The following is a 20,254-nucleotide window of genomic DNA, read 5'->3' as shown; positions in this document are numbered from 1 at the left end:
TCCACTTTGCGCCAGTCCATCTCAGATGAGCTCGGGCTCAGAGAAGCCTGGGGCGGTTAATATCTGGCTTTCACTTTGCATGACACAGTTTTAACTTAAACTGTGTCTTCTGAGGCGTTCCTGAGCCCATGTAGTAATTAATATCCGTTACAGAATGATGTCATTTATAATGCAGTACCACCTGAGGGTTTAAAGGTCATGGACATTCAATGTTGTTTTTTTGTCTTGCTGCTTACTTGCAGAGATTTCTCTGACTCTTTTGATGGGCTATTATGGGATGATTAAATCTCTAAATTTCTTGCAATTGCACATTGAAAAACGTTGTTCTTAAACTGTTGGACTATTTGCTCACGCAGTTAAAAGAGTTAAGAAGGTAGTGACCCTGGCCCCATGCGGTAGTGTATGGTAGTGAAGTTTGGGGTCCACTCAGTCACCATGACTAAGACTAGCATCCCACTGAAGCCCTGGAAAATGCAGAATTCTGGAAAATGATTTTACACGTTCAATGAAAAATGAAAAAAAAAATGCACAGACATTTTGTGGGGCAAGTGCTCAGGGGGAAAAAGGGCACTTTTTATCAATACCATATGTACAAATCAAGCCCTGAATATATTTCTGACTTCAACATGAATGTCAGCGTCATTGGCTGGCGTAGTGAAATAGATCTTCTGAGGCATACGCAGAAAGGGGTGTATCCTATAGTGAGACACCTCACTTATGCTATTAGACAACCAGAGTTACACAAGTAACCTAAAGTTTTGTAGTCATTCTGTAAAATTCAGTGACTGTGAGCCCTCAGAACAGATGTAAGGAATCAAGTTAGATTTCAAACTGGTGGATACCCAAACAAATTAATGACTATATATTATGCATATATATTATTTAAAAGATGTTTAATTGGTAAACATTGCACAAAACTTCCACATTGCAAACACAGTTACCATTCTTACAAAAACACAACATGTACCAATTATAAACATAAGACCCAGCAGGTAAAGAAAGGTCAGGTAAATTTTACATGTGTAAAATGCAGAAAAAGTACATTATTTTCTTGTTTAAAAAAATACAGTGTAAACACTTTGGTGGTAATGTTTTTTTCTCAGTTAAAATGGAAATCCTGAGTTGTTTTTAATTACTGTTTCTCTCTCTCTCTCTCTCTCTCTCTCTCTCTCTCTCTCTCTCTCTCTCTCTCTCTCAGAGTTCATCATGGTTCTTTGCTTCATCTTCCTCCACTTTTAGCTTCAGCTCGTCAGCGGTTATGCGGCCATCCTGGTTCCTGTCCTGGTTTTTAAACATGTCACTGATGACAACCTCAGGATCTCGTGCTGGCTTTAGACGACCTTTGCCCTCCCTCACCTGTAGCCTTATGAACTCTGAGAACTGGAAACAAAGCAAAGTAGAAATATCAATAAAAACAACTTTTAAGAACAGATAACTGTCCAGCTGGTGTGTGCTGTTTACAGGGAAAGCCTGGACATCTTCCTACATGACCAGTAAAATATATAACAGCACCAGGTGCACTGCAGTATGTTCAGAGTGTTTAGTGTTAATACCAATTAAAAAAGAATCATAAACATTGAATTAAAAGTCTGATTTCTTTATCAATGTATTGCAAACCAGCACTGAAATGTGTGCAGTTAGGACTGTTAGAAAAGTTAGGGCAGTTAGGACTGTTAGAAAAGTTAGGGCAGTTAGGACTGTTGGGCTGTTAGGGCACTCAGGGCTTTTAGAACTGGTAGGAATGTAAGGGCAGGGCAGTTAGGACAGACAGTGCTGTTGGAACAGTTAGGGATGTTAGGCCAGTTAGGAATGTTAGGGCAGTTAGAACAGTTAGGGATGTTGGGACAATTAGGGCAGTTAGGCATGTTAGAACAGTTAGAACAATTAGGGCAGTCAGGGCTGCATTTTACTTCTGCGTTAAATCCATGAGGTAGTCTGCTCAGGTGCCGCATGACACTGTGTGCATTTATGATTGTGTGCCGGTGTGTCTGCATCGTCACAACATGTAGTTGCATCTCTGGGGAGGTGCACATCCTGAGGCTACGCAGAAGCTACGTCATAGACTCCCGTCAGAAGCATAAATTGGCCTTTAGCTCGGAGCACAAAGGTTGTGAACTGCACCTCCTCTAGGGGGATCTCTTTGTCCTGGTTCATGTCCATGGCCTGGAAGAGCTCAGCTGGGCTGTCCTTCAACCATACAAACAGATAGCCCTCAGGAACACCCTTCTGAATGGACACCAGCTCAAGCTCAAACTGCAACACAGCACTACCTGGAACAACTCCCGCTGAAAGAGAGAAAGAGATAAAATCAGTTATAAAAACTGACCATTCTCCAAAAGTTCCTCCAAGTTCTCTGTACAAAACTGTACATTCTAATGTACAAATAATGATTATTTACTGAAATTACCACATTGGAAAAAATACAATGTAAAATGTGGTATGCACAAAGATTAATATCATATTTTACTCTTATGTTATAAAAAAAACATAGAAATTTGATCAACATTTTGCACACAAATGTAAAATTTAGTTTTTAGTCATAGGCATGGACCAAATTATTGGCAACTGAAATTATTCAGTAAAAAATGGCCAATTAGGTGAAAATACCTACTAATCTAAGACTACTTTAAGTCTTATTAAAGTGGTTCCTCATTTTTTAAGCACCCCCATTGTTTGTCAGAGCACTGGTGTATGCGAGGGAGAGAGATCCCTATTACTAATTCTGCCCCTACACCAAGAGAGTGAAAACTAGCACATGCCTTCTCCGATACAGGAGAAGCCAGCCACTTCCTTTTTTTATACTGCTGCTGATGCAGCATTGCTGATTAGGGTCACAGCGGGCTCAGGAAAGCGCAGCGACTCGGTTCTGATACATCAGCTCACAGACGCCTTTTGCTGATCAACATCACCCAAGGAGTGATATGTTGGGAGAGTGCGTTATCTACCCACCCAGAGAGAGCAAGGCCAATTGTGCTCTCTCAGGGCTTTGGCAGCCGATGAATATTTTTTAACTACAGTTTAATAATAGTGTTTTCAATTTGGGTACAAACTAGCACATGATTTAATCCCTCACCTCCTCTCTCGCCGTGGCCCAGGTGTGGTGGCACTAGGACAGTCCGCTGCTCGCCCACACACATGCCCCTCAGACCCACATCCAGCCCATCAATCACTTTGTCTGCCCCCAGAACCACATCCTGAGGAGCACCATAGTCACTCCTGCAACCATCACAGATCAGAACCAGCAAAATCAATTATTTGGAAATCTTCAGCACAAGAAGTCTGAGAGTCATTTAGTTTTGATGTTGATTAAAAAAAGAAAACATTGTTGTGTCTGTGTTTTGCCTCATAACTAATGTGATTCATAATTAGGATCCAAACTATACTATATACATTACATAAACATAACCAATATACAGTGTTTTGCAAAAGTATTCATACTCACTGAACTTTTTCACATTTTTTCACCTTACAACCATACACAAATGTATTTTATTAAGATTTGAAGTGATAGATCAACACAAAATAGCTTGTAATTGTGAAGTAGAATAAAAATGATACATGGTTTTTAGACATGCAAAAGTATTCATATCATGAAACCCCTAAATAAAAGCCGGTGAAATCATCTGCATTCAGAGGTCACTTAAGAACTTAATAAAGTCCAGTGGAAGAAGGTGCTGTGTTTAGATGAAACCACAGTTAAATATTTTGGCCTAAATGCAAAGCACTATGTGTGCTAACTTGATGGTAGCATCATCATGCTGTGGGATGCTTTTCTTCAGCAGGGCCGGAGAAGCTGGTCAGAGATGATGGGAAGATGGATTTGAAACTGGAATGGAGATTTACCTTTCAGCAGGACAGTGACCCTAAACACACAGACAGAGTTACAGTGGAATGGCCCAGTCAATGTCCTGAACTAAATCTCATTGAGCTTCTGTGGCAAGATATGAAAACTGCTGTTCACAGACGCTCTCCACCCAACCTGGCTGAGCTTCTGCTATTGTTTAAAGAAGAACGGGCGAAAATCTCAATCTAGATGTGTAAAGCTAAAAGAGACATACCCCAAAGGACTTGCAGCTGTAAATGCAGTGACAAGTGGTTCTACTTATGTTTGTTCTACTTATGTGCTATTTTGTGTTGGTCTATTAAATCTCAATAAAATACTTTTAAGTTTGTGGTTGTAAGGTGATAAAATATGAAAAAAGATCAAGAGGTATGAATATTGTTGCAAGCCATATGTAAATATATATTTCATTTTAAGGAACAAAACATTCTTACACATGATTCTTACACTCTTCCAGCGGAGCACATGGCAGAACACACTACCCAGGCTTTTAAACACTCCGGAGACACATCGACAGGAGGACAGGTTTGGATTTACCTGTTTATGCAGATTACTGCAGCTGGATTGGTGGATGAGCAGACCTACAATATTACAATATACTGCTTAAACTAAAAAGGGAAAACTTTAACATCGCAACATACAGTCTCAAGATTGTGTCAGATTATACTGTTCACTGTATCTCTGCAATCAGCAGTGGTTTTAAAATTCCGGATTAACGCAGTTAGACAGACGGAATAGTGTGTTTTGGTGTAGGGATTGGATCACCCCATAAACTGTCATTATAAACCCAAGCCTTCATTTATTAAGTTAAAACTGACCTTTTTAAGAGTATTTCCTGATTTCTGTCCCAAAATTGCCCATTTTCTTGCCCGGAGACCGCATCCACTTCCTCACCAGGTGCATGATGCACCAATTGAACAACATGTGGAGCTTATATATTTTTTTGACATGTAGAAAGGCCAGTGCTACATGAGTGAGCTTGCCAGGTGAGCATGCTCTGTAGCTTACATCTAATTAGAATGAGATCTGTTGTAAAGTTTGTGGACACACCCACAGTATTGATAGGACTTAAGGGATCATCTTTAAATTGTGATTTTATAACTAAACACATAATAATATCAGTGGTCACAAACGTGTTTGAATGTTTTGCTTTGATTGCTTTTCACAAACACAGTATGTAAAGTTAATCTGGTTGTGAATTATTTAGCGTGTACATAATGGCGGGCGTCACTCACGAAGTGAAGAGCAGGGTTCCGTCCAGAAGAGAGCAATTGTAGTGGTACTGGATGAAGTCTGTAACCTCACTGGTGTCGTTGCACTGCTCAGGTTTAAATGTGACGTCCACCTGCACCGAATCTTTCGGGTTGTGAAAGTCGATCACGTGGATATCGAAGACCAGCACAGCAGAACCTGGGATGTCCTTACCTGTAGTACACAAAGTACAGCTTATTGAAAGGTGTGCAAACTGTAATGAATGTCTGGCAATTATAACAAGCAGGAAAAATGAAACATTCTTTAGATGTTTACTGTTAATGTAATATATATATATATATGCATTAGCCTAAGCCAAGTCTGTTCTTCCAAGAAAAAAAAAAAAAAACAGGGTCCCAGCACAGGGTCCCAGTTTACCTCGTTTCATATGTAACTTATTATACTCAGTACTAGAGTGAAGACACTTTAATTTATATTACTCAGTAATATTCAGTCATATGAAAAAGTTGCTCATCGTCCATCTTATTCTCCACTACTGATTACATCCAAGCCATTAGTGGCGCTATTACACTCCTGAATATATAAAACCTATGTGGATGTATAAAAGACTTTTTAAATTTTAATTTAAAAGCTGTTTGATCAGTGGTAGGATGGTCCCCCCTCAAATGTGAGTCTTGGTCCTCCCAGTGTTTCTTCCTCCTCCTGCAGCTCTGAGGGAGTTTTTCACTGGGGGTTCTGTATTCTGTATTTTCTATGTTTAATGTTTTGACTGATTCTTTGTCCTGTAATCATGTTTCTGTAAAGCTGCTTTGTAACAACACCAGTTGTAAAAAGCGCTATACAAATAAATTTGATTTGATTTGATGGACACAGTAATATTTCAGGAATTAAATGAGGTTTATTGTACTTACAGAAAATGTGCAATATGTATTAAACCAAAACTTGACCAGTGCAAAAGTATGGGCACCCTTATCATTTTATTGATTTGAATACTCCTAACTACTTTTTACTGACTTACTGAAGCACAAAATTGGTTTGGTAACCTCATTGAGCTTTGAACTTCATAGCCAGGTGTATCCAATCATGAGAAAAGGTATTTAAGGTGGCCAATTGCAAGTTGTTCTTGAATCTCCTCTGAAGAGTGGAATCATGGGCTCATCAAAACAACTCTCAAATGATCTAAAAACAAAGATTGTTCAACATAGTTGTTCAGGGGAAGATACAAAAAGTTGAATCTCAGAGATTTAACCTGTCAGTTTCCACTGTGAGGAACATAGTAAGGAAATGGAATATCAGAAAGGCAGAGAAGAAGAATGGTGAGAACAATCAACGACAATCCACAGACAATCCACAGACCACCTCTGAGCTGCAGCATCATCTTGCTGCAGATGGTGTCACTGTGCATCGTTCAACAATACAGCGCACTTTACACAAGGAGAAGCTGTATGGGAGAGAGATGCGAAAGAAGCCATTTCTGCAAACACACCACAAACAGAGTCATCTGAGGTATGCAAAAGCACACCTGTTTAAGGTTGAAGACTGGTGTGCTTGCAGAAATGGCTTCTTTCGCATCATAAACTGGACTTATAAACTGGACTCCAATGAAGGAGTAGAACCATCCCAAGGGGGATGTGAGCATGTGAGTTAAATATGAGTGTCACAGCAAAGGATCTGAGAATACTTATAACCATGTAATTTTAAATAATTTGCAAAAAACTCTACATTTCTGTTTTTTTTTTTTTTGTCAAGATGGGATGCTGAGTGTATATTAATGAGAAATAAATAGAATTTTTTTGATTTTAGAAAATAGCTGCAATAAAACTAACTGTGATTAACTTTAAGGGTTACCCCTTTCCGTACCCACTGTACAATACCAAACTGTAAAGATTGGGTATCCTTGTAACCAGTGAACATACGGCATGTGTAACAATGTGACAGCGATATTTACTTTGGGTACCGGGAGTACCAAGTGTACTTATGTGTATAATAATGTAGATCGAACTAATCTATTATTAGATTTGTAGCCATCTATTTAAATAACCGATTATCATAGATTTAATCGATCTTTGTTGCATCCCTACAAGCAATATGTGTCTGTGGACATGAAATGAGTTTATTATATTATGCAGCTTTACTGTAGCCTGTGATAAGTGTGTGGGTGACCTCCACTGTCTGTGTACACCAAGGTTACACCATGCCATAATGCAGCATATGTACCAAAGATATATTGACATAATAATAAAACCTTCACAACTGAATCTAGGTCTTTCAGTAATGAGAAAGAGCCACACTGTCCAGCTGTAAACCACCTAAACAAGTAAGTAAGTAAGTAATAGTGCAGTGGTGGTCTACCTGCTCCCTGTTGTCCGTATGCTAGGTGTGGTGGCATTGTGATCCTCCTCCTCTCCCCCACACACACACCCTGCAGACCTTGATCCATACCGGAGATCACATAGCCCAGCCCAATGTAGGTGTTGTATGTGCTGTTGCGCTGGTAGCTGTAGAAGATCAAAGATATCTTAATCACTTAATCTAAAATAAATATATACACTCTGCCTTATCTGTCACCTATCCACCTACCTTCTAGGTTAGGAATGCAGAACATGGTTCCCCACTTCTTTTCTCATCTGTTCCTACAGTTCATCAGCCTACCTTATGAGCCCATATATCACTGCTTTTTTCTATGTGTCCAAATTCTGTAGACACATGCTCTTTCTCCTCAAAACATGGGTATTAATAGTTTTTAGTCTGGCCTGACTATATAATATTAATAATAAAAAAAAATTATGCCACAATTAATAATATAATATTATACAATTCTACACTGACACTCTTTTAAAGAGAACAATTATTTTTAATTATATTTGTAAATGCTTTTAAAAATCATCAAAAGTTATTAAGGTTACAGTTTTTAACATCCAGATTGGTGTCTGGAAACGTGTTCTTTACCACACCCAGCAACATGGTCTTAAGGGCAGGAGGATGGATGACACATGCTGTACAGGTGAGCTACAGTCTCTAATCACACACCGGTTTACACTAGTTAAGCCACAAGAAAAAGGGGGTCTGGAAACGTGCAAGGCTTACCTGGTGTCGAAGGTGACCCCATTAAGGAACGTGCCATTGTAATGGTAGCGGATGTAGTCTCCTGTGACGGACTTTCGCCTGCAGGGTTCTGGCACGTCCAGGATTTCAACAGTTATATCATCTTTAGGGTTGTGAAGGTCTTCAAGCAGGAGGTCATACACCAATGTAGCGTGAGGTGGAATTTCTTTACCTAAACAACATATATAGATATATGGAGAGAAAAGGAGATTACTGTCAGTAGTCAGGTTTTAAAACCTAAATCTCATGGGGAACTGTAAATACAGTGTTGCATGTTTTTCACTCTTAAATGTTTCTAATTTCAATATTAGTCAAAGACAGCACAAGTAAACACAAAATGCAGTTTTTAAATAAAGGTTTTTATTATTAAGGGAGAAAAAAAAATCTAATCCTACATGGCCCTGTGTGAAAAAGTGTTTCCCCCTAAAAAAAATAACTGTTTTTTTCCACCCTTAACAGCAACAACTGCAATAAAGCATTTGCGATAACTTGCAGTGAGTCATTCACAGCGATGTGGAGGAATTGTGGCTCCACTCTTCTTTACGGAATTGGTGTAATTCACCCACACTGGAGGTTTTTAGACCATGAACCACCTTTTTAATGTCATGCGTCTCAGTAGGATTCAGGTCAGGATTTTGACTAGACCACCCCAAAGTCTTCAATCTGTTTTTCTTCAGCAATTCAGAGGAGCACTTGTTAAGGAGTCTTACACAATTTAGATAAACATTGATGCTCCTTTAAGCCAGAACTGATTGTCTTTGAATTAACACTGATGAACATTTAGCCTTTTAAGCCAGAACTTCACATCATAGTTCACAGTAAGAAAGCATTAATAGAGACGTTTACACAGACAGAGATGCCAGAGGTTGAGAACAAAACCACGACTCTGCAGTCCAAAGTTCACCCATAACACCAAGGTATTTTTAAAGCAATTTATTGTGAGAGAGTCCAAAGGAACAGCGTGTTCTTCATTCAGAAAATGTACAAGTTTTGCATTATTATCACTTTTATGAAATATTACTGAAAACATGTTAAAGAATTTGTGTCTTTGGTCAAAAGCATCTGCCAAATGTAATGCAATTTCACAATTCACTCTGCTCTGATTATTTATGTACTTTAGCCAAAAGATGCAAAAAACAAAAACAAAACACACAAAAAACAATAAACCCAAAGATTATTGTGAGACCTGATTTGTGACAATCTAATGAAAACTAGAAGCCTAGTTTTATTTGTTTATTTTAGAACTGCAGGCATCATTTTCAATTATTGTGTTGTCCGTAATAAGTCCCTTATCAAATATTTAACCTAATTGACCAAGTAGTTGTTTAGAAAGATTTTTTGTTTTTATAGTGCCACCTATTGCTAAACTAGGGTGAAACGTAGATTATGTGCCTAACAAAACAAGTTTTATTGGAATACATTCTAGTGATCCTGATTCCTAGACATTTATGTGAACTAAGCTCCAACATAAGGTGTCTAATCTGCATATAACAGTGATGTTGATCATAAATATCAGTATGATTTTTGTTTTGATTAGGTGACTTTGTTGAAAATGTTGATACCTATTTGGGGATATGATCGCTCGCTCTTTGGACTGTGGGAGGAAACCGGAGCACCCAGAGGAAACCCACGCTGACACGGGGAGTACGTGCAAACTCCACACAGAAAGACCCGGGTCGCAACCGTGCTGCCCCAGGATAGGATCAAAATTCCACCAATAGTGTTTTGTAGATTTTGCTAAATAAAGCAGTGGTGAGTTTGGGTGGGGTTGATGTATAAAAAAATAAGCTAGAAAACATTTTCACTAACATTTATTGCACTATAGGCTTTTATAAGGAAGAAAGCGAACTAAATAATAATAATGATAATAAGACAAGGAGAGGAATAAGAAAAATATGCCATAAAAAACAGTTTGACACCCATTTTAAAATGTAAACCAATACTTAAAAATTAATACTGTGGTAAAAAAAATTAAATTACAGTTATGCATAGTCAAATTTGGTCTCCTAAGGAATTTTCAAGGTTTTGCCAGTCTAGACAGGCTACAGCCCATAATATCATTAATCCATTCAAGAAACGGGGAGGAATTTCATTGTGTAAAGGGCAAGAGGACACAAGCCTAAGCTAAAGACCAGTATCTCCGATCTGCACTGCATCAAGAACAGTCATTCAACAGTAGCTGATAGAACCTCATGAACAATAGATTACATAACAAACCTTTATCAACAACAAGCTCTACAATACAGAGTTACTATATTCAGTAAGTACATTTAGATCTTGCTTTTAAGATCACATTTTCCTGGGACATCCAAAAGCATTGTTTAAGAAGACAATGCAAAACAATATGCTGCACACATCACAAAGGCAGAGAAGGAGTGAAGAATTCAGAAAGAAAATGTAAAAACAACATGAAAAACTTGGTATCGCCTGTGCCAATGTGTCTTTTAATGTGTTGTGAAAAGGAATGGTTTAAACCTGTTACAGTTCTGACAAAAAAAATCCCCAAAATACCTTTTAATTTGAACAAGAATCCTTTTATTTTAGCAAAATAGTGTGCCTTATAATCCTGTGTGCCTTGTGTATGAATTTTGGAAGTCAGGTTGTAAGGAGCAGTAAAGCCAGTCTGCTGAAGTACAGCATTGTACAGGAGTTTCAGTTTAGTTCTCCAGCACTGAGACCTGCTGCTAACCCCGGCTAGCACTGCTGGAGCAGCATAAGCCTGTGCAGCAAAGCACAGCGCTAGCTCTTTTACCATTCAGAGGCGAGTATATCTGACTGTAGCCTGCGTGTTTACCGTGTTAAAACAAGCTACTTGGGATAAACTGCAAGCTAATGCTGAAATCTGTATAGATTATTATTCAGTGCTTGTTTGTCTTAAAGAAAAAAGTTTTTTTAAGTTTACCAGGTTTGTTTACTTAGCTTACTTTACAGCGTCGAGATATGCTGAATTAGAAGAAAAACACTGCGACACCCCTGTTTCTTACTACACCGTTTTCCAAATTATTATGCAAATTGGATTTAACTGTTATAAAGGTCCATTTTTTTGTTTCTCAATTTAACTCATGGATGGTATTGTGTCTCAGGACTCTTTGGATCACTAAAATAAATTTCTTAGATACCTGTATTAATTAGTTTGTCAGGTGAGCCCAATTAAAGGAAAACTACTGAGGAAGGATGTTTCACATTTTAAAGCAGGCCTCAGGTTTCAAGCAACATCTCTCTGCTGCCGAAAAGTGTCAAATAGTGTAATGCCTTGAACAAGGTATGAAAACATTTGATATTTCGCAAAAACTTAAGTGTGTTCATCGTACAGAGATAAAGAAATTTGAGGCTGATTGAAAGCACAGAAGGGTTCGTGCAGATAAAGACAGAATGAGGAAGGTTTCTGACAGGCAGGTTCATCGGATTAAGAGAGCAGCTGCTAAAATGCCGTAAAATGCCTGCAAACAGATATTTGAAGCTGTTGGTGCCTCTGGAGCCCCGCGAACCTCAAGGTGTATGATCCTCCAGAGGATTACAGTTGTGCATAAACCGACTATTCAGCCACCCCTAACCAGAGCTCACCCCTAACCAGAGCTCACCCCTAACCAGAGCTCACCCCTAACCAGAGCTCACCCCTAACCAGAGCTCATCCCTAACCAGAGCTCATCCCTAACCAGAGCTCATCCCTAACCAGAGCTCACCCCTAACCAGAGCTCACCCCTAACCAGAGCTCATCCCTAACCAGAGCTCATCCCTAACCAGAGCTCACCCCTAACCAGAGCTCACCCCTAACCAGAGCTCACCCCTAACCAGAGCTCACCCCTAACCAGAGCTCACCCCTAACCAGAGCTCACCCCTAACCAGAGCTCACCCCTAACCAGAGCTCACCCCTAACCAGAGCTTCTAAATATAGAAACGTTCAGTTAAAATATTCTGATTAAATTTGTGTCCGTATCACTAAGCCCTTACTTTTGTGTGAACACGTCCTTTTTGTAGTAAGCTGCAGCTCTACTGTCTGTTTACAGTGTTTACCAGTGTTTACATATAGCTGTAGTAAAGTGTTTACCGTATCCTTTCTCTCCGAAGGCGAGGAATGGAGGGATCACAAAGTGTCTGATTTCTCCCACACACATCCCCAGCAGCCCCTCCTCCAGACCTTTAATCAGCCAGCCTTCACCCACCACACTGTCCTGCGTCTGCCAGCGGTCGTAGCTGTGTGGAGCACATACAAGCACACAACCGCAAGTCAACACAAACACAAGACCTGCATGAAAACACACACACACACACACACACAAAATGCAGTTTTTAAATTAGGGTTTTTATTATTAGGGAGACAAAAAATCCAATCCTACATGGCCCTGTGTGAAAAAGTGTTTGTTCCCTAAACCTAATAACTCGTTGTTCCACCCTTAACAGCAACAACTGAAAACCAAGTGTTAGCTGTAACTTGCAGTGAGTCTTTCACAGCACTGTGGAGGAATTTTAGCTCCATTCTAATTTACAGAATTGTTGTAATTCCCACACATTAGAGGGGTTTTAAGATCATGCAACAGCATCTTAATAAGATTCAGGTTAGGATTTTAACTAGGCCACTCTAAAGTCTTCACCTCATTATTATTCAGCCATTCAGAGGTGGACTTGCTGGTGTGCTTTGGATCATTGTCCTGCTGCAGAACCCAAGTTTATTTCAGCTTGAGGTCACAAACAGATGACAGGATAATCTCCTTCAGGACTTTTTAGTAGACAGCAGAATTCATGGTTCCATTTATCACAGCAAGTCTTCAAGATCCTGAAGCAGCAAAACAGCCTCAGACCATCACACTACCACCACCATATTGCAGTTCTTTGAAAGTTAGGGTCCCGTGTCCCTCTCTGATGTGATGTGACCCATTACTGTTACAAGGTCTCAGGTGAGAAGAGGAGCAGTGCTGTTAAATTTGGTATTGTGTGTAAAATTCTCTCATATTGGCCACTGGATGTTCAACATGGCACTTCATGGCAAGAAAACTCAAAAATGTTGCTCATCATAAAGATGGCCTATGCTACAAGAAGTTGTTTGGCCAACACCAAACAAAGGAACTTCTGCTGACCAGGTTTCTGGAACAGCACCAGTTCATTATGCAAGATGAAATGTGTATGTGTAGTGCGAACAGGTATTACAAACAGTTCTCATACTTTATCTTACCACGGTATCTGATTACATTTGAAATGGTCTGTCTGCCACTGTCTCTTCTGGCTTGCCTAGTTTTACTGACCTGGAGTCAAACTTGGTGCCATCCAGCAGTGTTCCATTAAAGTGGAAGCGAACAAAGTCCGTCCTCATTACTGAACGTGTGCAGTTTTTGGTGCTTTTGATGACCCGTGTCTGCACCTGGTCCGCTCTGTTGAAGATGTCCAGTAGGTGAAGGTCAAACACCAAGGTGGTGTCAGGGGGAATGGTGTCACCTAAATGAGAGAGAGAGAGAGAGAGAGAGAGAGAGAGAGAGAGAGAGAAATGGGAAAAACTTGGATCAACTGTAAGTGACAAAGTAAGACTAACAAATGCAATCCAAAATTTTTTAACAACTAGTGGCATTGCAAGTAAGGTATTACTTTAAAGAAGACAGAGGACAGCTTACCGGCTCCCTGGCTGCCGTAGGCTAGGTGGGGCGGTACAGTTATTTTCCTGCGTTCATTGATACACATACCCACAACGCCTTTGTCCACGCCTGCAATCTGTCGGCCCTGTCCAACCACTCCAAAGAATGGAGTCTCCCGTTTATAGCTGTAATACCATCAGAAAACAAAGAGAAATTACCTGAGAGGCATGTGAAGATTAACATTTTTGTCGATTTATTGTGCAATCTGACCAAGCCAACATACAAATAGGTCGTCAGATTAGTAACTTTTTTATTTAGATTTTAAAAAATTCTATGTTGGAGTCACTGTGGTTACTTGGTTGAGTGATCTATTTTCCAAGAGAAATTAATAGGGGCTAAAACAAATTAGTGCAAGTGTCCTGTTCTTTTCTCACTCTACTCTCACTCTCTGTGTGAAATAATATCTTCTCATGAGTTCTCATACCACTGCATCTCAGCATGTCTCGCTGATGTCTCATCTAGGATGTCTTCTCATCACTCAAAACCCAAACTCAGCAAGACATGTTGCAAATCTGGTCAGGCAGATTCCTTAGAATTCGACTGTTTCTCTCTAAGTTGGACTGCTCATACCTTAGCTTAGGGCTGGGCGATATGAAAAAAAAAAACTTATCATGAAATAGTTTTTCATATCAGTCGATATCGATATATATCACGATATAAATCAAATCGCTTTCTGTTACAGTTAAAGGTTTCTTTTTACTCATAAGTGACAGAATAAATGAGTTATGGCCAAAATCACTAGCAGACTCAGAGCCTTGTGGACAGACTCTAGGATGTTCACAACTTGCCAGGTGGGCACAAAGTGCTCAGACAGCTTTTAATTAATTTAAAAAAGTCATTATACATCCACACAGGTCCGGAACCCCCCCACATGTTTGCCCCTTACAACAAGTACAAGGGAACAAATATATAAACTCTTAAAAAAATCAGACTCTTTACATTATTTGTCTGTTTAAATTAAATTGCATTTAAATTTGTTTTTTTTTTTTTTTTTATAAAATTATATTTAATCAAAGGATTATTCCCCTCCCTGAATGCAGGCAACTACATAAAGCAAAATACAATAGTATATCACAGCATTCATTTTGACCGGAGATTCTTATTTAGTTTTAGTCTTTTGACTAAAAAGTATAATCATTTTAGTTACATTTTAGTCTTTCAGATATTATTAGTTTGAGTCAAGTTTTAGACGATGAAAAACATTTTAGTATAGTTTTAGTCTAACCCATCACTATTGCTATATATCTTGGGGAGGAGACGCATGCCACATATTAAGAGTTGAGCTTTCCATGGACTGAACTTATCTTATAAATTATGTTTATCCAGTAAATGCGAGAGGAGCTGCTGTGTGGATCAGCTGTGTGAGGTTCAGAGTGAGGGGCTCAGGGGTGGGGGGGATGGGGCGTGTGGCGAGTGGTCCTTGGCTGAGCAGGCATTTCAGCGTGCTTCCTGATCGCGGTACTTAAACGAGAAATATAAAATAAAGTTAATCGAATCCTATCCCCCCGGCTTATTATGGTCATCGAGGTAAAATATATTGCGATATCGATATTGTTTTATTGCCCAGCAGTAGGGTTGCCACCCGTCCCATAACATACACAATCGTCCCTTAATTGGCAACCAAATGTTGCTTCCCGTATTGAATCAGTAAGGGATGCGATTTGTTCTGTATTTCCAGAAATGTCCAATCCACACACAGATCAACACTAAAGAAATCACTAGACACTGTATTCCTCACAAATATAAAAATTTTAACACAAAACACACAGAAATCTGTAAAAAAAAATGTCATCTAAGAAATTATTTCTCAGATTTAAAATGTTCGTACAGATTTGTATGTATTTTGTGTCAAAATAGTTATATTTTTGAGGAATACAGTGTCCAGTGATCATTACGTAAAATAAGCGGGGTTTAACTGTTTGGATGACCCATAGTCTGTGTATAGCTGGACAGAGCATCGTCTCTCAAAAGTGAAGCCACCACAGTTAGGGCGCCCCCTGCTGTTCGGTTTCAGAAAGCTGTGTAACCCCACCCATCCCCATGTTTCAAAGGCAAAACAAACAACTTTCAATCACGTTTTCTTTTAATATACTGTAATAATACCTCCTTTATTTATTTATTATTTATACTTCCTTTATTTAAATGCAACAGCTAGTGTAACCTCTGCTTATATTGTCAATTTTTATATATATATATATATATATATATATATATATATATATATATATATATTAGTTTTTTAAAACGTTATTTAAATTCTATTCTATTCTATTCAAAAAAGATGTGGTTATTGTAAAAGGGCTGGTTATGGGCGGGACAAATAACAGACCGTCAGCTCCGCTCTGCTCTGTAGCCTCAGGGGCGGGGTTATTCAAATGAGTAGGCTGTCTCTCCACTGTCTTTCTCCCTCCTCTGGTCTCTACTGCGCAGACTTGGGTTTCAGGATCGCCAGCATTGCGTTAGATTTTGGCTTCATTTTCACTGAAAGAATGGGAACGGCGACATCTTTTTAATAGTCTCTGGGATGACCTTACTTTCTTTTAAGAAAGGCACCATGTTCAGAAAAGTAAAAATGACCCCATGTCTCATAATGTCCTAATAGTACATTCTCAATATATTTAGTTTATATTGTAAACGTGTGTTGTAGCACACAACAACAATTTAGACTTAATTAACTGCACTTTATAAGAGAAAGTGTGCGTTGCTAACAAAGCATTTCAAGCTTTAAGTATGACTAATTGCCTTTTTGTTTACTCCTTAAATGAAGAAAAAAAACACAGCATAAATTAAAATACAACACTGCTGTGTATGCTCTGCCCACAGGTGTTGGGCCTGAGGTGGACATGGCCCAGAGGAGCCGTGTTGGGTGTCTCTTATTTTTAATATTATTTTTTTATTTTCACATTTCCTTCCCAATTTACACGGCCAATTACCTAGCCCACTCATTAGGACTCCCCCTATCACTGAATGAACCATAGTGGCATGGCATATGGCATGAACCATAGCGGCATAGTGGAACCAGTTCGAACCATAGTGGCAGCGCTTTTGGACCACTCAGCATTTTTTATATTCTAAAAGGTGACAACCCTACCCAGCACTATCTCAGCTCTACTGTCCTTTAATGTTTATCTATCAGCTCCACTGTTTTTCACCCCTCAACTGTCAGCTTTACTGCCCTTCACTGCTCATCTCTCAGTTCTAATGTCCTCATTTGCTCATGCCTCATCTCTACTGTCCTCCACTCTTTATTTCTCATCTCTACTGTATATTCTGATTTCTCATTTTTCATAAAACACAAAGAGTAAAATCAAAGGAATTACTGTTTTTTACAGTTATAACGGAAATCGTTTTGGCCGTTATATATACACAAAGCGGATAAGAAATGTTAAAAGTAGTCAGCAAAAACACAACTTTTAAGAACGAATCAGAAGAATCTAGAGACTCTTTCTTACAGAGGCAGTATGTCTTAAATAACCACAAATCCTTTATTATATTATATAGTCAATCAATCAATTTTACTTTAGAACGCACATCACTAAAAATGAGAAAATATTAACTATAACAGTATTTAACATCTGTGTATAATGTGACTTGAAACTGAAGTAACTGAAATATTTTGGACGACATCCGCTACACCAGGTCTATCTACCTCATTAAGTGACATGACATAGGGGCATCTACCTACTTACTCCATCTATCCATTTATTCACCCATTCATTTATGTGTGTGTTTTCATTCAGTTACGAGCAGTGCGTGCGTTCTGGTGCAGTATTTTGGGGAGAAACACAAAATCTTGCCTAATTGGGGTGTGTGTGTGTGTGTGTGTGTGTGTGTGTGTGTGTACGTGGCAACAATGCCACGGGTGGGCTGGGCTGGGCTGGGCTGGGCTGGGCTGGGCTGGGCTGGGCTGGGCTGGGGTGGGGGGGTGGGCTGGGGTGGGGGGGTGGGGTGGGGTGGGGGGGTGGGGGGAATGATCAACATTCTGGAGTTTACTGAATATTTGGTATAATGTTTGCTACAATATTTGGTATAAGATTAGGTATAATATTTGTTGTAATGTGCAAACTTCTTCTCTTTTAACACCTGAATGGTTTTAGTTTTTCCACAAAAAGTAAAATAAACCCGCGTTAAATCAGCAGAAGAGAGTGGGGGTGTGGTAAATAGGTGTAAATAGAGTATGGAGGTTAGCTGGGTTAGGGGGTCAGTGTGAGAGTAGTGAAATAAAGCCGGTCTTACCTGGAGTCGAACTGCTTACCGTCGGTAAAAGTGGCGTTATAGTGATACCGAACGAAGTCTCCGTCTTTAACCTCTCTAATGCATCTTTTAGGAATTAAATATCGATCTACCACAATATCACCCACCGGCCCCGGGCTGGCCTCCACCCCGGCCCACAGAACCAGCATCAGAAGCCGCGGACTAAACATCCTTAATACAGGAAAACCGTCTCCCAACTCCCGAGAAAATCTAGCGGAGAACAGCGCCGCAGCCCAGCATAAACTCTGCGTGTGAGTGAGTGTGAGTGAGTGAGTGAGTGAGTGAGTGTGAGTGAGTGAGTGTGCGCCGCGTGTAAACGTGGAACTTCTCAGTGGTGGGGAGGGGGTTGTGATGGGGGTTTGGGGGTTTGGGGGGAGTGTGTTGTGTGGGGCGGTTTTAGGTATTGAAGATCGGTCCTTCAAAATACAAGTCTCGCAGTAATGGGTAGTCTACTGTAAATCTCTATGTCATATAATAGATACATTATCAGGATCATACCAGTAAGAAGTAGAATGGAAGGATGATCTGTGGAAATCAACATGAACCTCACATTTAGGGTATTTAGCAGACGCCTTTATCCAGAGCGACTTGCTTCACACTTTGAAAAAAAAATATCCACAGCTGATTTGTCAATATTAGCACAAAGAGATACATCAAACTTTAAAGACCAAGTGACTGGTGTCGAGTGGCATTTGAAGACCTTGAGAGACTCTGATGTTCTGACACCAAGTAAAAGTTTTTCCACCACCTCGGTTCGGGGTGTCTGTTTTCTGTGGGTCTTTCGTGATGGTCGGTCGAGCCAAACTGAGTTTTACTGGAAGCTCAAACTCTCATTTATGATCTGGATTTGATCATTGCCAAATATAACATATAAAGAAACTGTAGGCCAGCATCAGGGTTCTGAATCTGATGCGGGCTGCAATAGTCAAGTCAAGTAGTTTTATTGTCAATACTGGATATGTACATATGTACTCTGTATGGACATACAGAGAATTGAAATTACGTTACTCTCCTTCCAAAAAAAGAAGAAGTACAGAGAATAAGTATAAAAGAATGGGAGACACTATATGTACAAAACAACAAGGTCACAGATATAGACATAGAGACAAAAGACAAAGGACAATAGTGTGGTGAGTGTGGTGATGCTGGATGTGTTGCTGCCAACCCGCACCCCCTGTGGTCTTCCAGTCAGAAAGTCTAACAGCCAAAAGTAGAAGTACTTTTAGTCAAAAAAAGAGAAAAACACAGCACCCAACGCTACTGAGTTTTATATAAAAAAACATAATAATAATAATAATCACATCTGTATATTATTTTAAACATTAGATGATAACTTATCAGTTTTTGTCATATATGTGACCTTTACTTGAATGTAACTAACAATAGACAGAGGTTCTCCATTCACCGTGCCTTTTTTTGGTTAGGGTTACAACCTACTACAGACAGTACATATGTAACAGTACATATTGTTTTTATACTCACAAATACGTTTTTATTTAATAAGTTTTATTTTCCCACTAAAACAACACAGTGTACATCCATTTCATGCCTGTTGCTGTCATGCTCTTACAATGGACTACAATGACTCTCCCTCTCCTCTCCTTTCCCGAGTTTTGATTGGTAGATTACTTGATTACTCCCAGGCAGTGTTAATTTTGACAACAAATTTTGATTCAGTTTTAGTCTAATTACAGTCAATTTAGTCGACTAAAATGTAAAGGCGTGTAAATGTAAAAAAAATGTTATCAGTTCCCTTGAATTATTAACTATAAACTTATAAAACGTAAACATTTATTAACCAGTTGTGTAATATTGTTAATGTTTGTATGTAAATATATATTTATATTTATATATGATTTAATGTATATTATTATTGTAGGTATGTGACTATAAATATTTTACATTTTAAAAGTTGTTCTAGAAATCAGGTCATAAAACATTTTAATAGTTAAATTATAGTTTGAACAGAGCTGTAGACGTAAAAACACCCCTGATAGCAGACGACTCCGATCCAAATTCCTCCGGCAAACCCGCATAACAGTCACTGTCGTTTTTTGTATTTGGCCCGGATTCAATGTCTCCATGTCGGCAAACCAAATCTGGTCTGCCAGAAGTGGTCCTAACACTGCTGTTTTCCAGAATGCACCTATGAAAATCACAGCTACAGTACAAAAGCAATTTGACACCTTTGAGTAAAAAAAAATACCTCTATGACTGA

At 39.2% G+C, this 20,254-nt stretch overlaps 1 protein-coding gene across 1 annotated transcript; it reads right to left on the bottom strand.

Moving 5' to 3' along the window:
* Positions 1-876: 876 nt before the first annotated feature.
* fkbp10b (FKBP prolyl isomerase 10b) lies at positions 877-18,361 on the bottom strand. Its single transcript, XM_007241684.4, has 10 exons — positions 18,019-18,361; positions 13,762-13,907; positions 13,399-13,588; positions 12,207-12,352; positions 8,141-8,330; positions 7,406-7,551; positions 5,077-5,266; positions 3,074-3,216; positions 2,122-2,285; positions 877-1,380 (listed from the first exon to the last, which is right to left on the bottom strand). Exons 1-10 carry the CDS (start codon positions 18,204-18,206, stop codon positions 1,195-1,197), a joined length of 1,689 nt encoding a protein of 562 aa, XP_007241746.1. The 5' UTR covers positions 18,207-18,361; the 3' UTR covers positions 877-1,194.
* Between the last annotated feature and the right edge of the window lie 1,893 nt (positions 18,362-20,254).

This window comes from Astyanax mexicanus, chromosome 15, assembly GCF_023375975.1.
Source record: "Astyanax mexicanus isolate ESR-SI-001 chromosome 15, AstMex3_surface, whole genome shotgun sequence".
Classification (NCBI taxonomy): Eukaryota; Metazoa; Chordata; class Actinopteri; order Characiformes; family Acestrorhamphidae; genus Astyanax; species Astyanax mexicanus.
The sequence above is the reverse complement of the archived record's forward strand: the minus strand, read 5'-3'. Positions and strand labels throughout refer to the sequence as shown.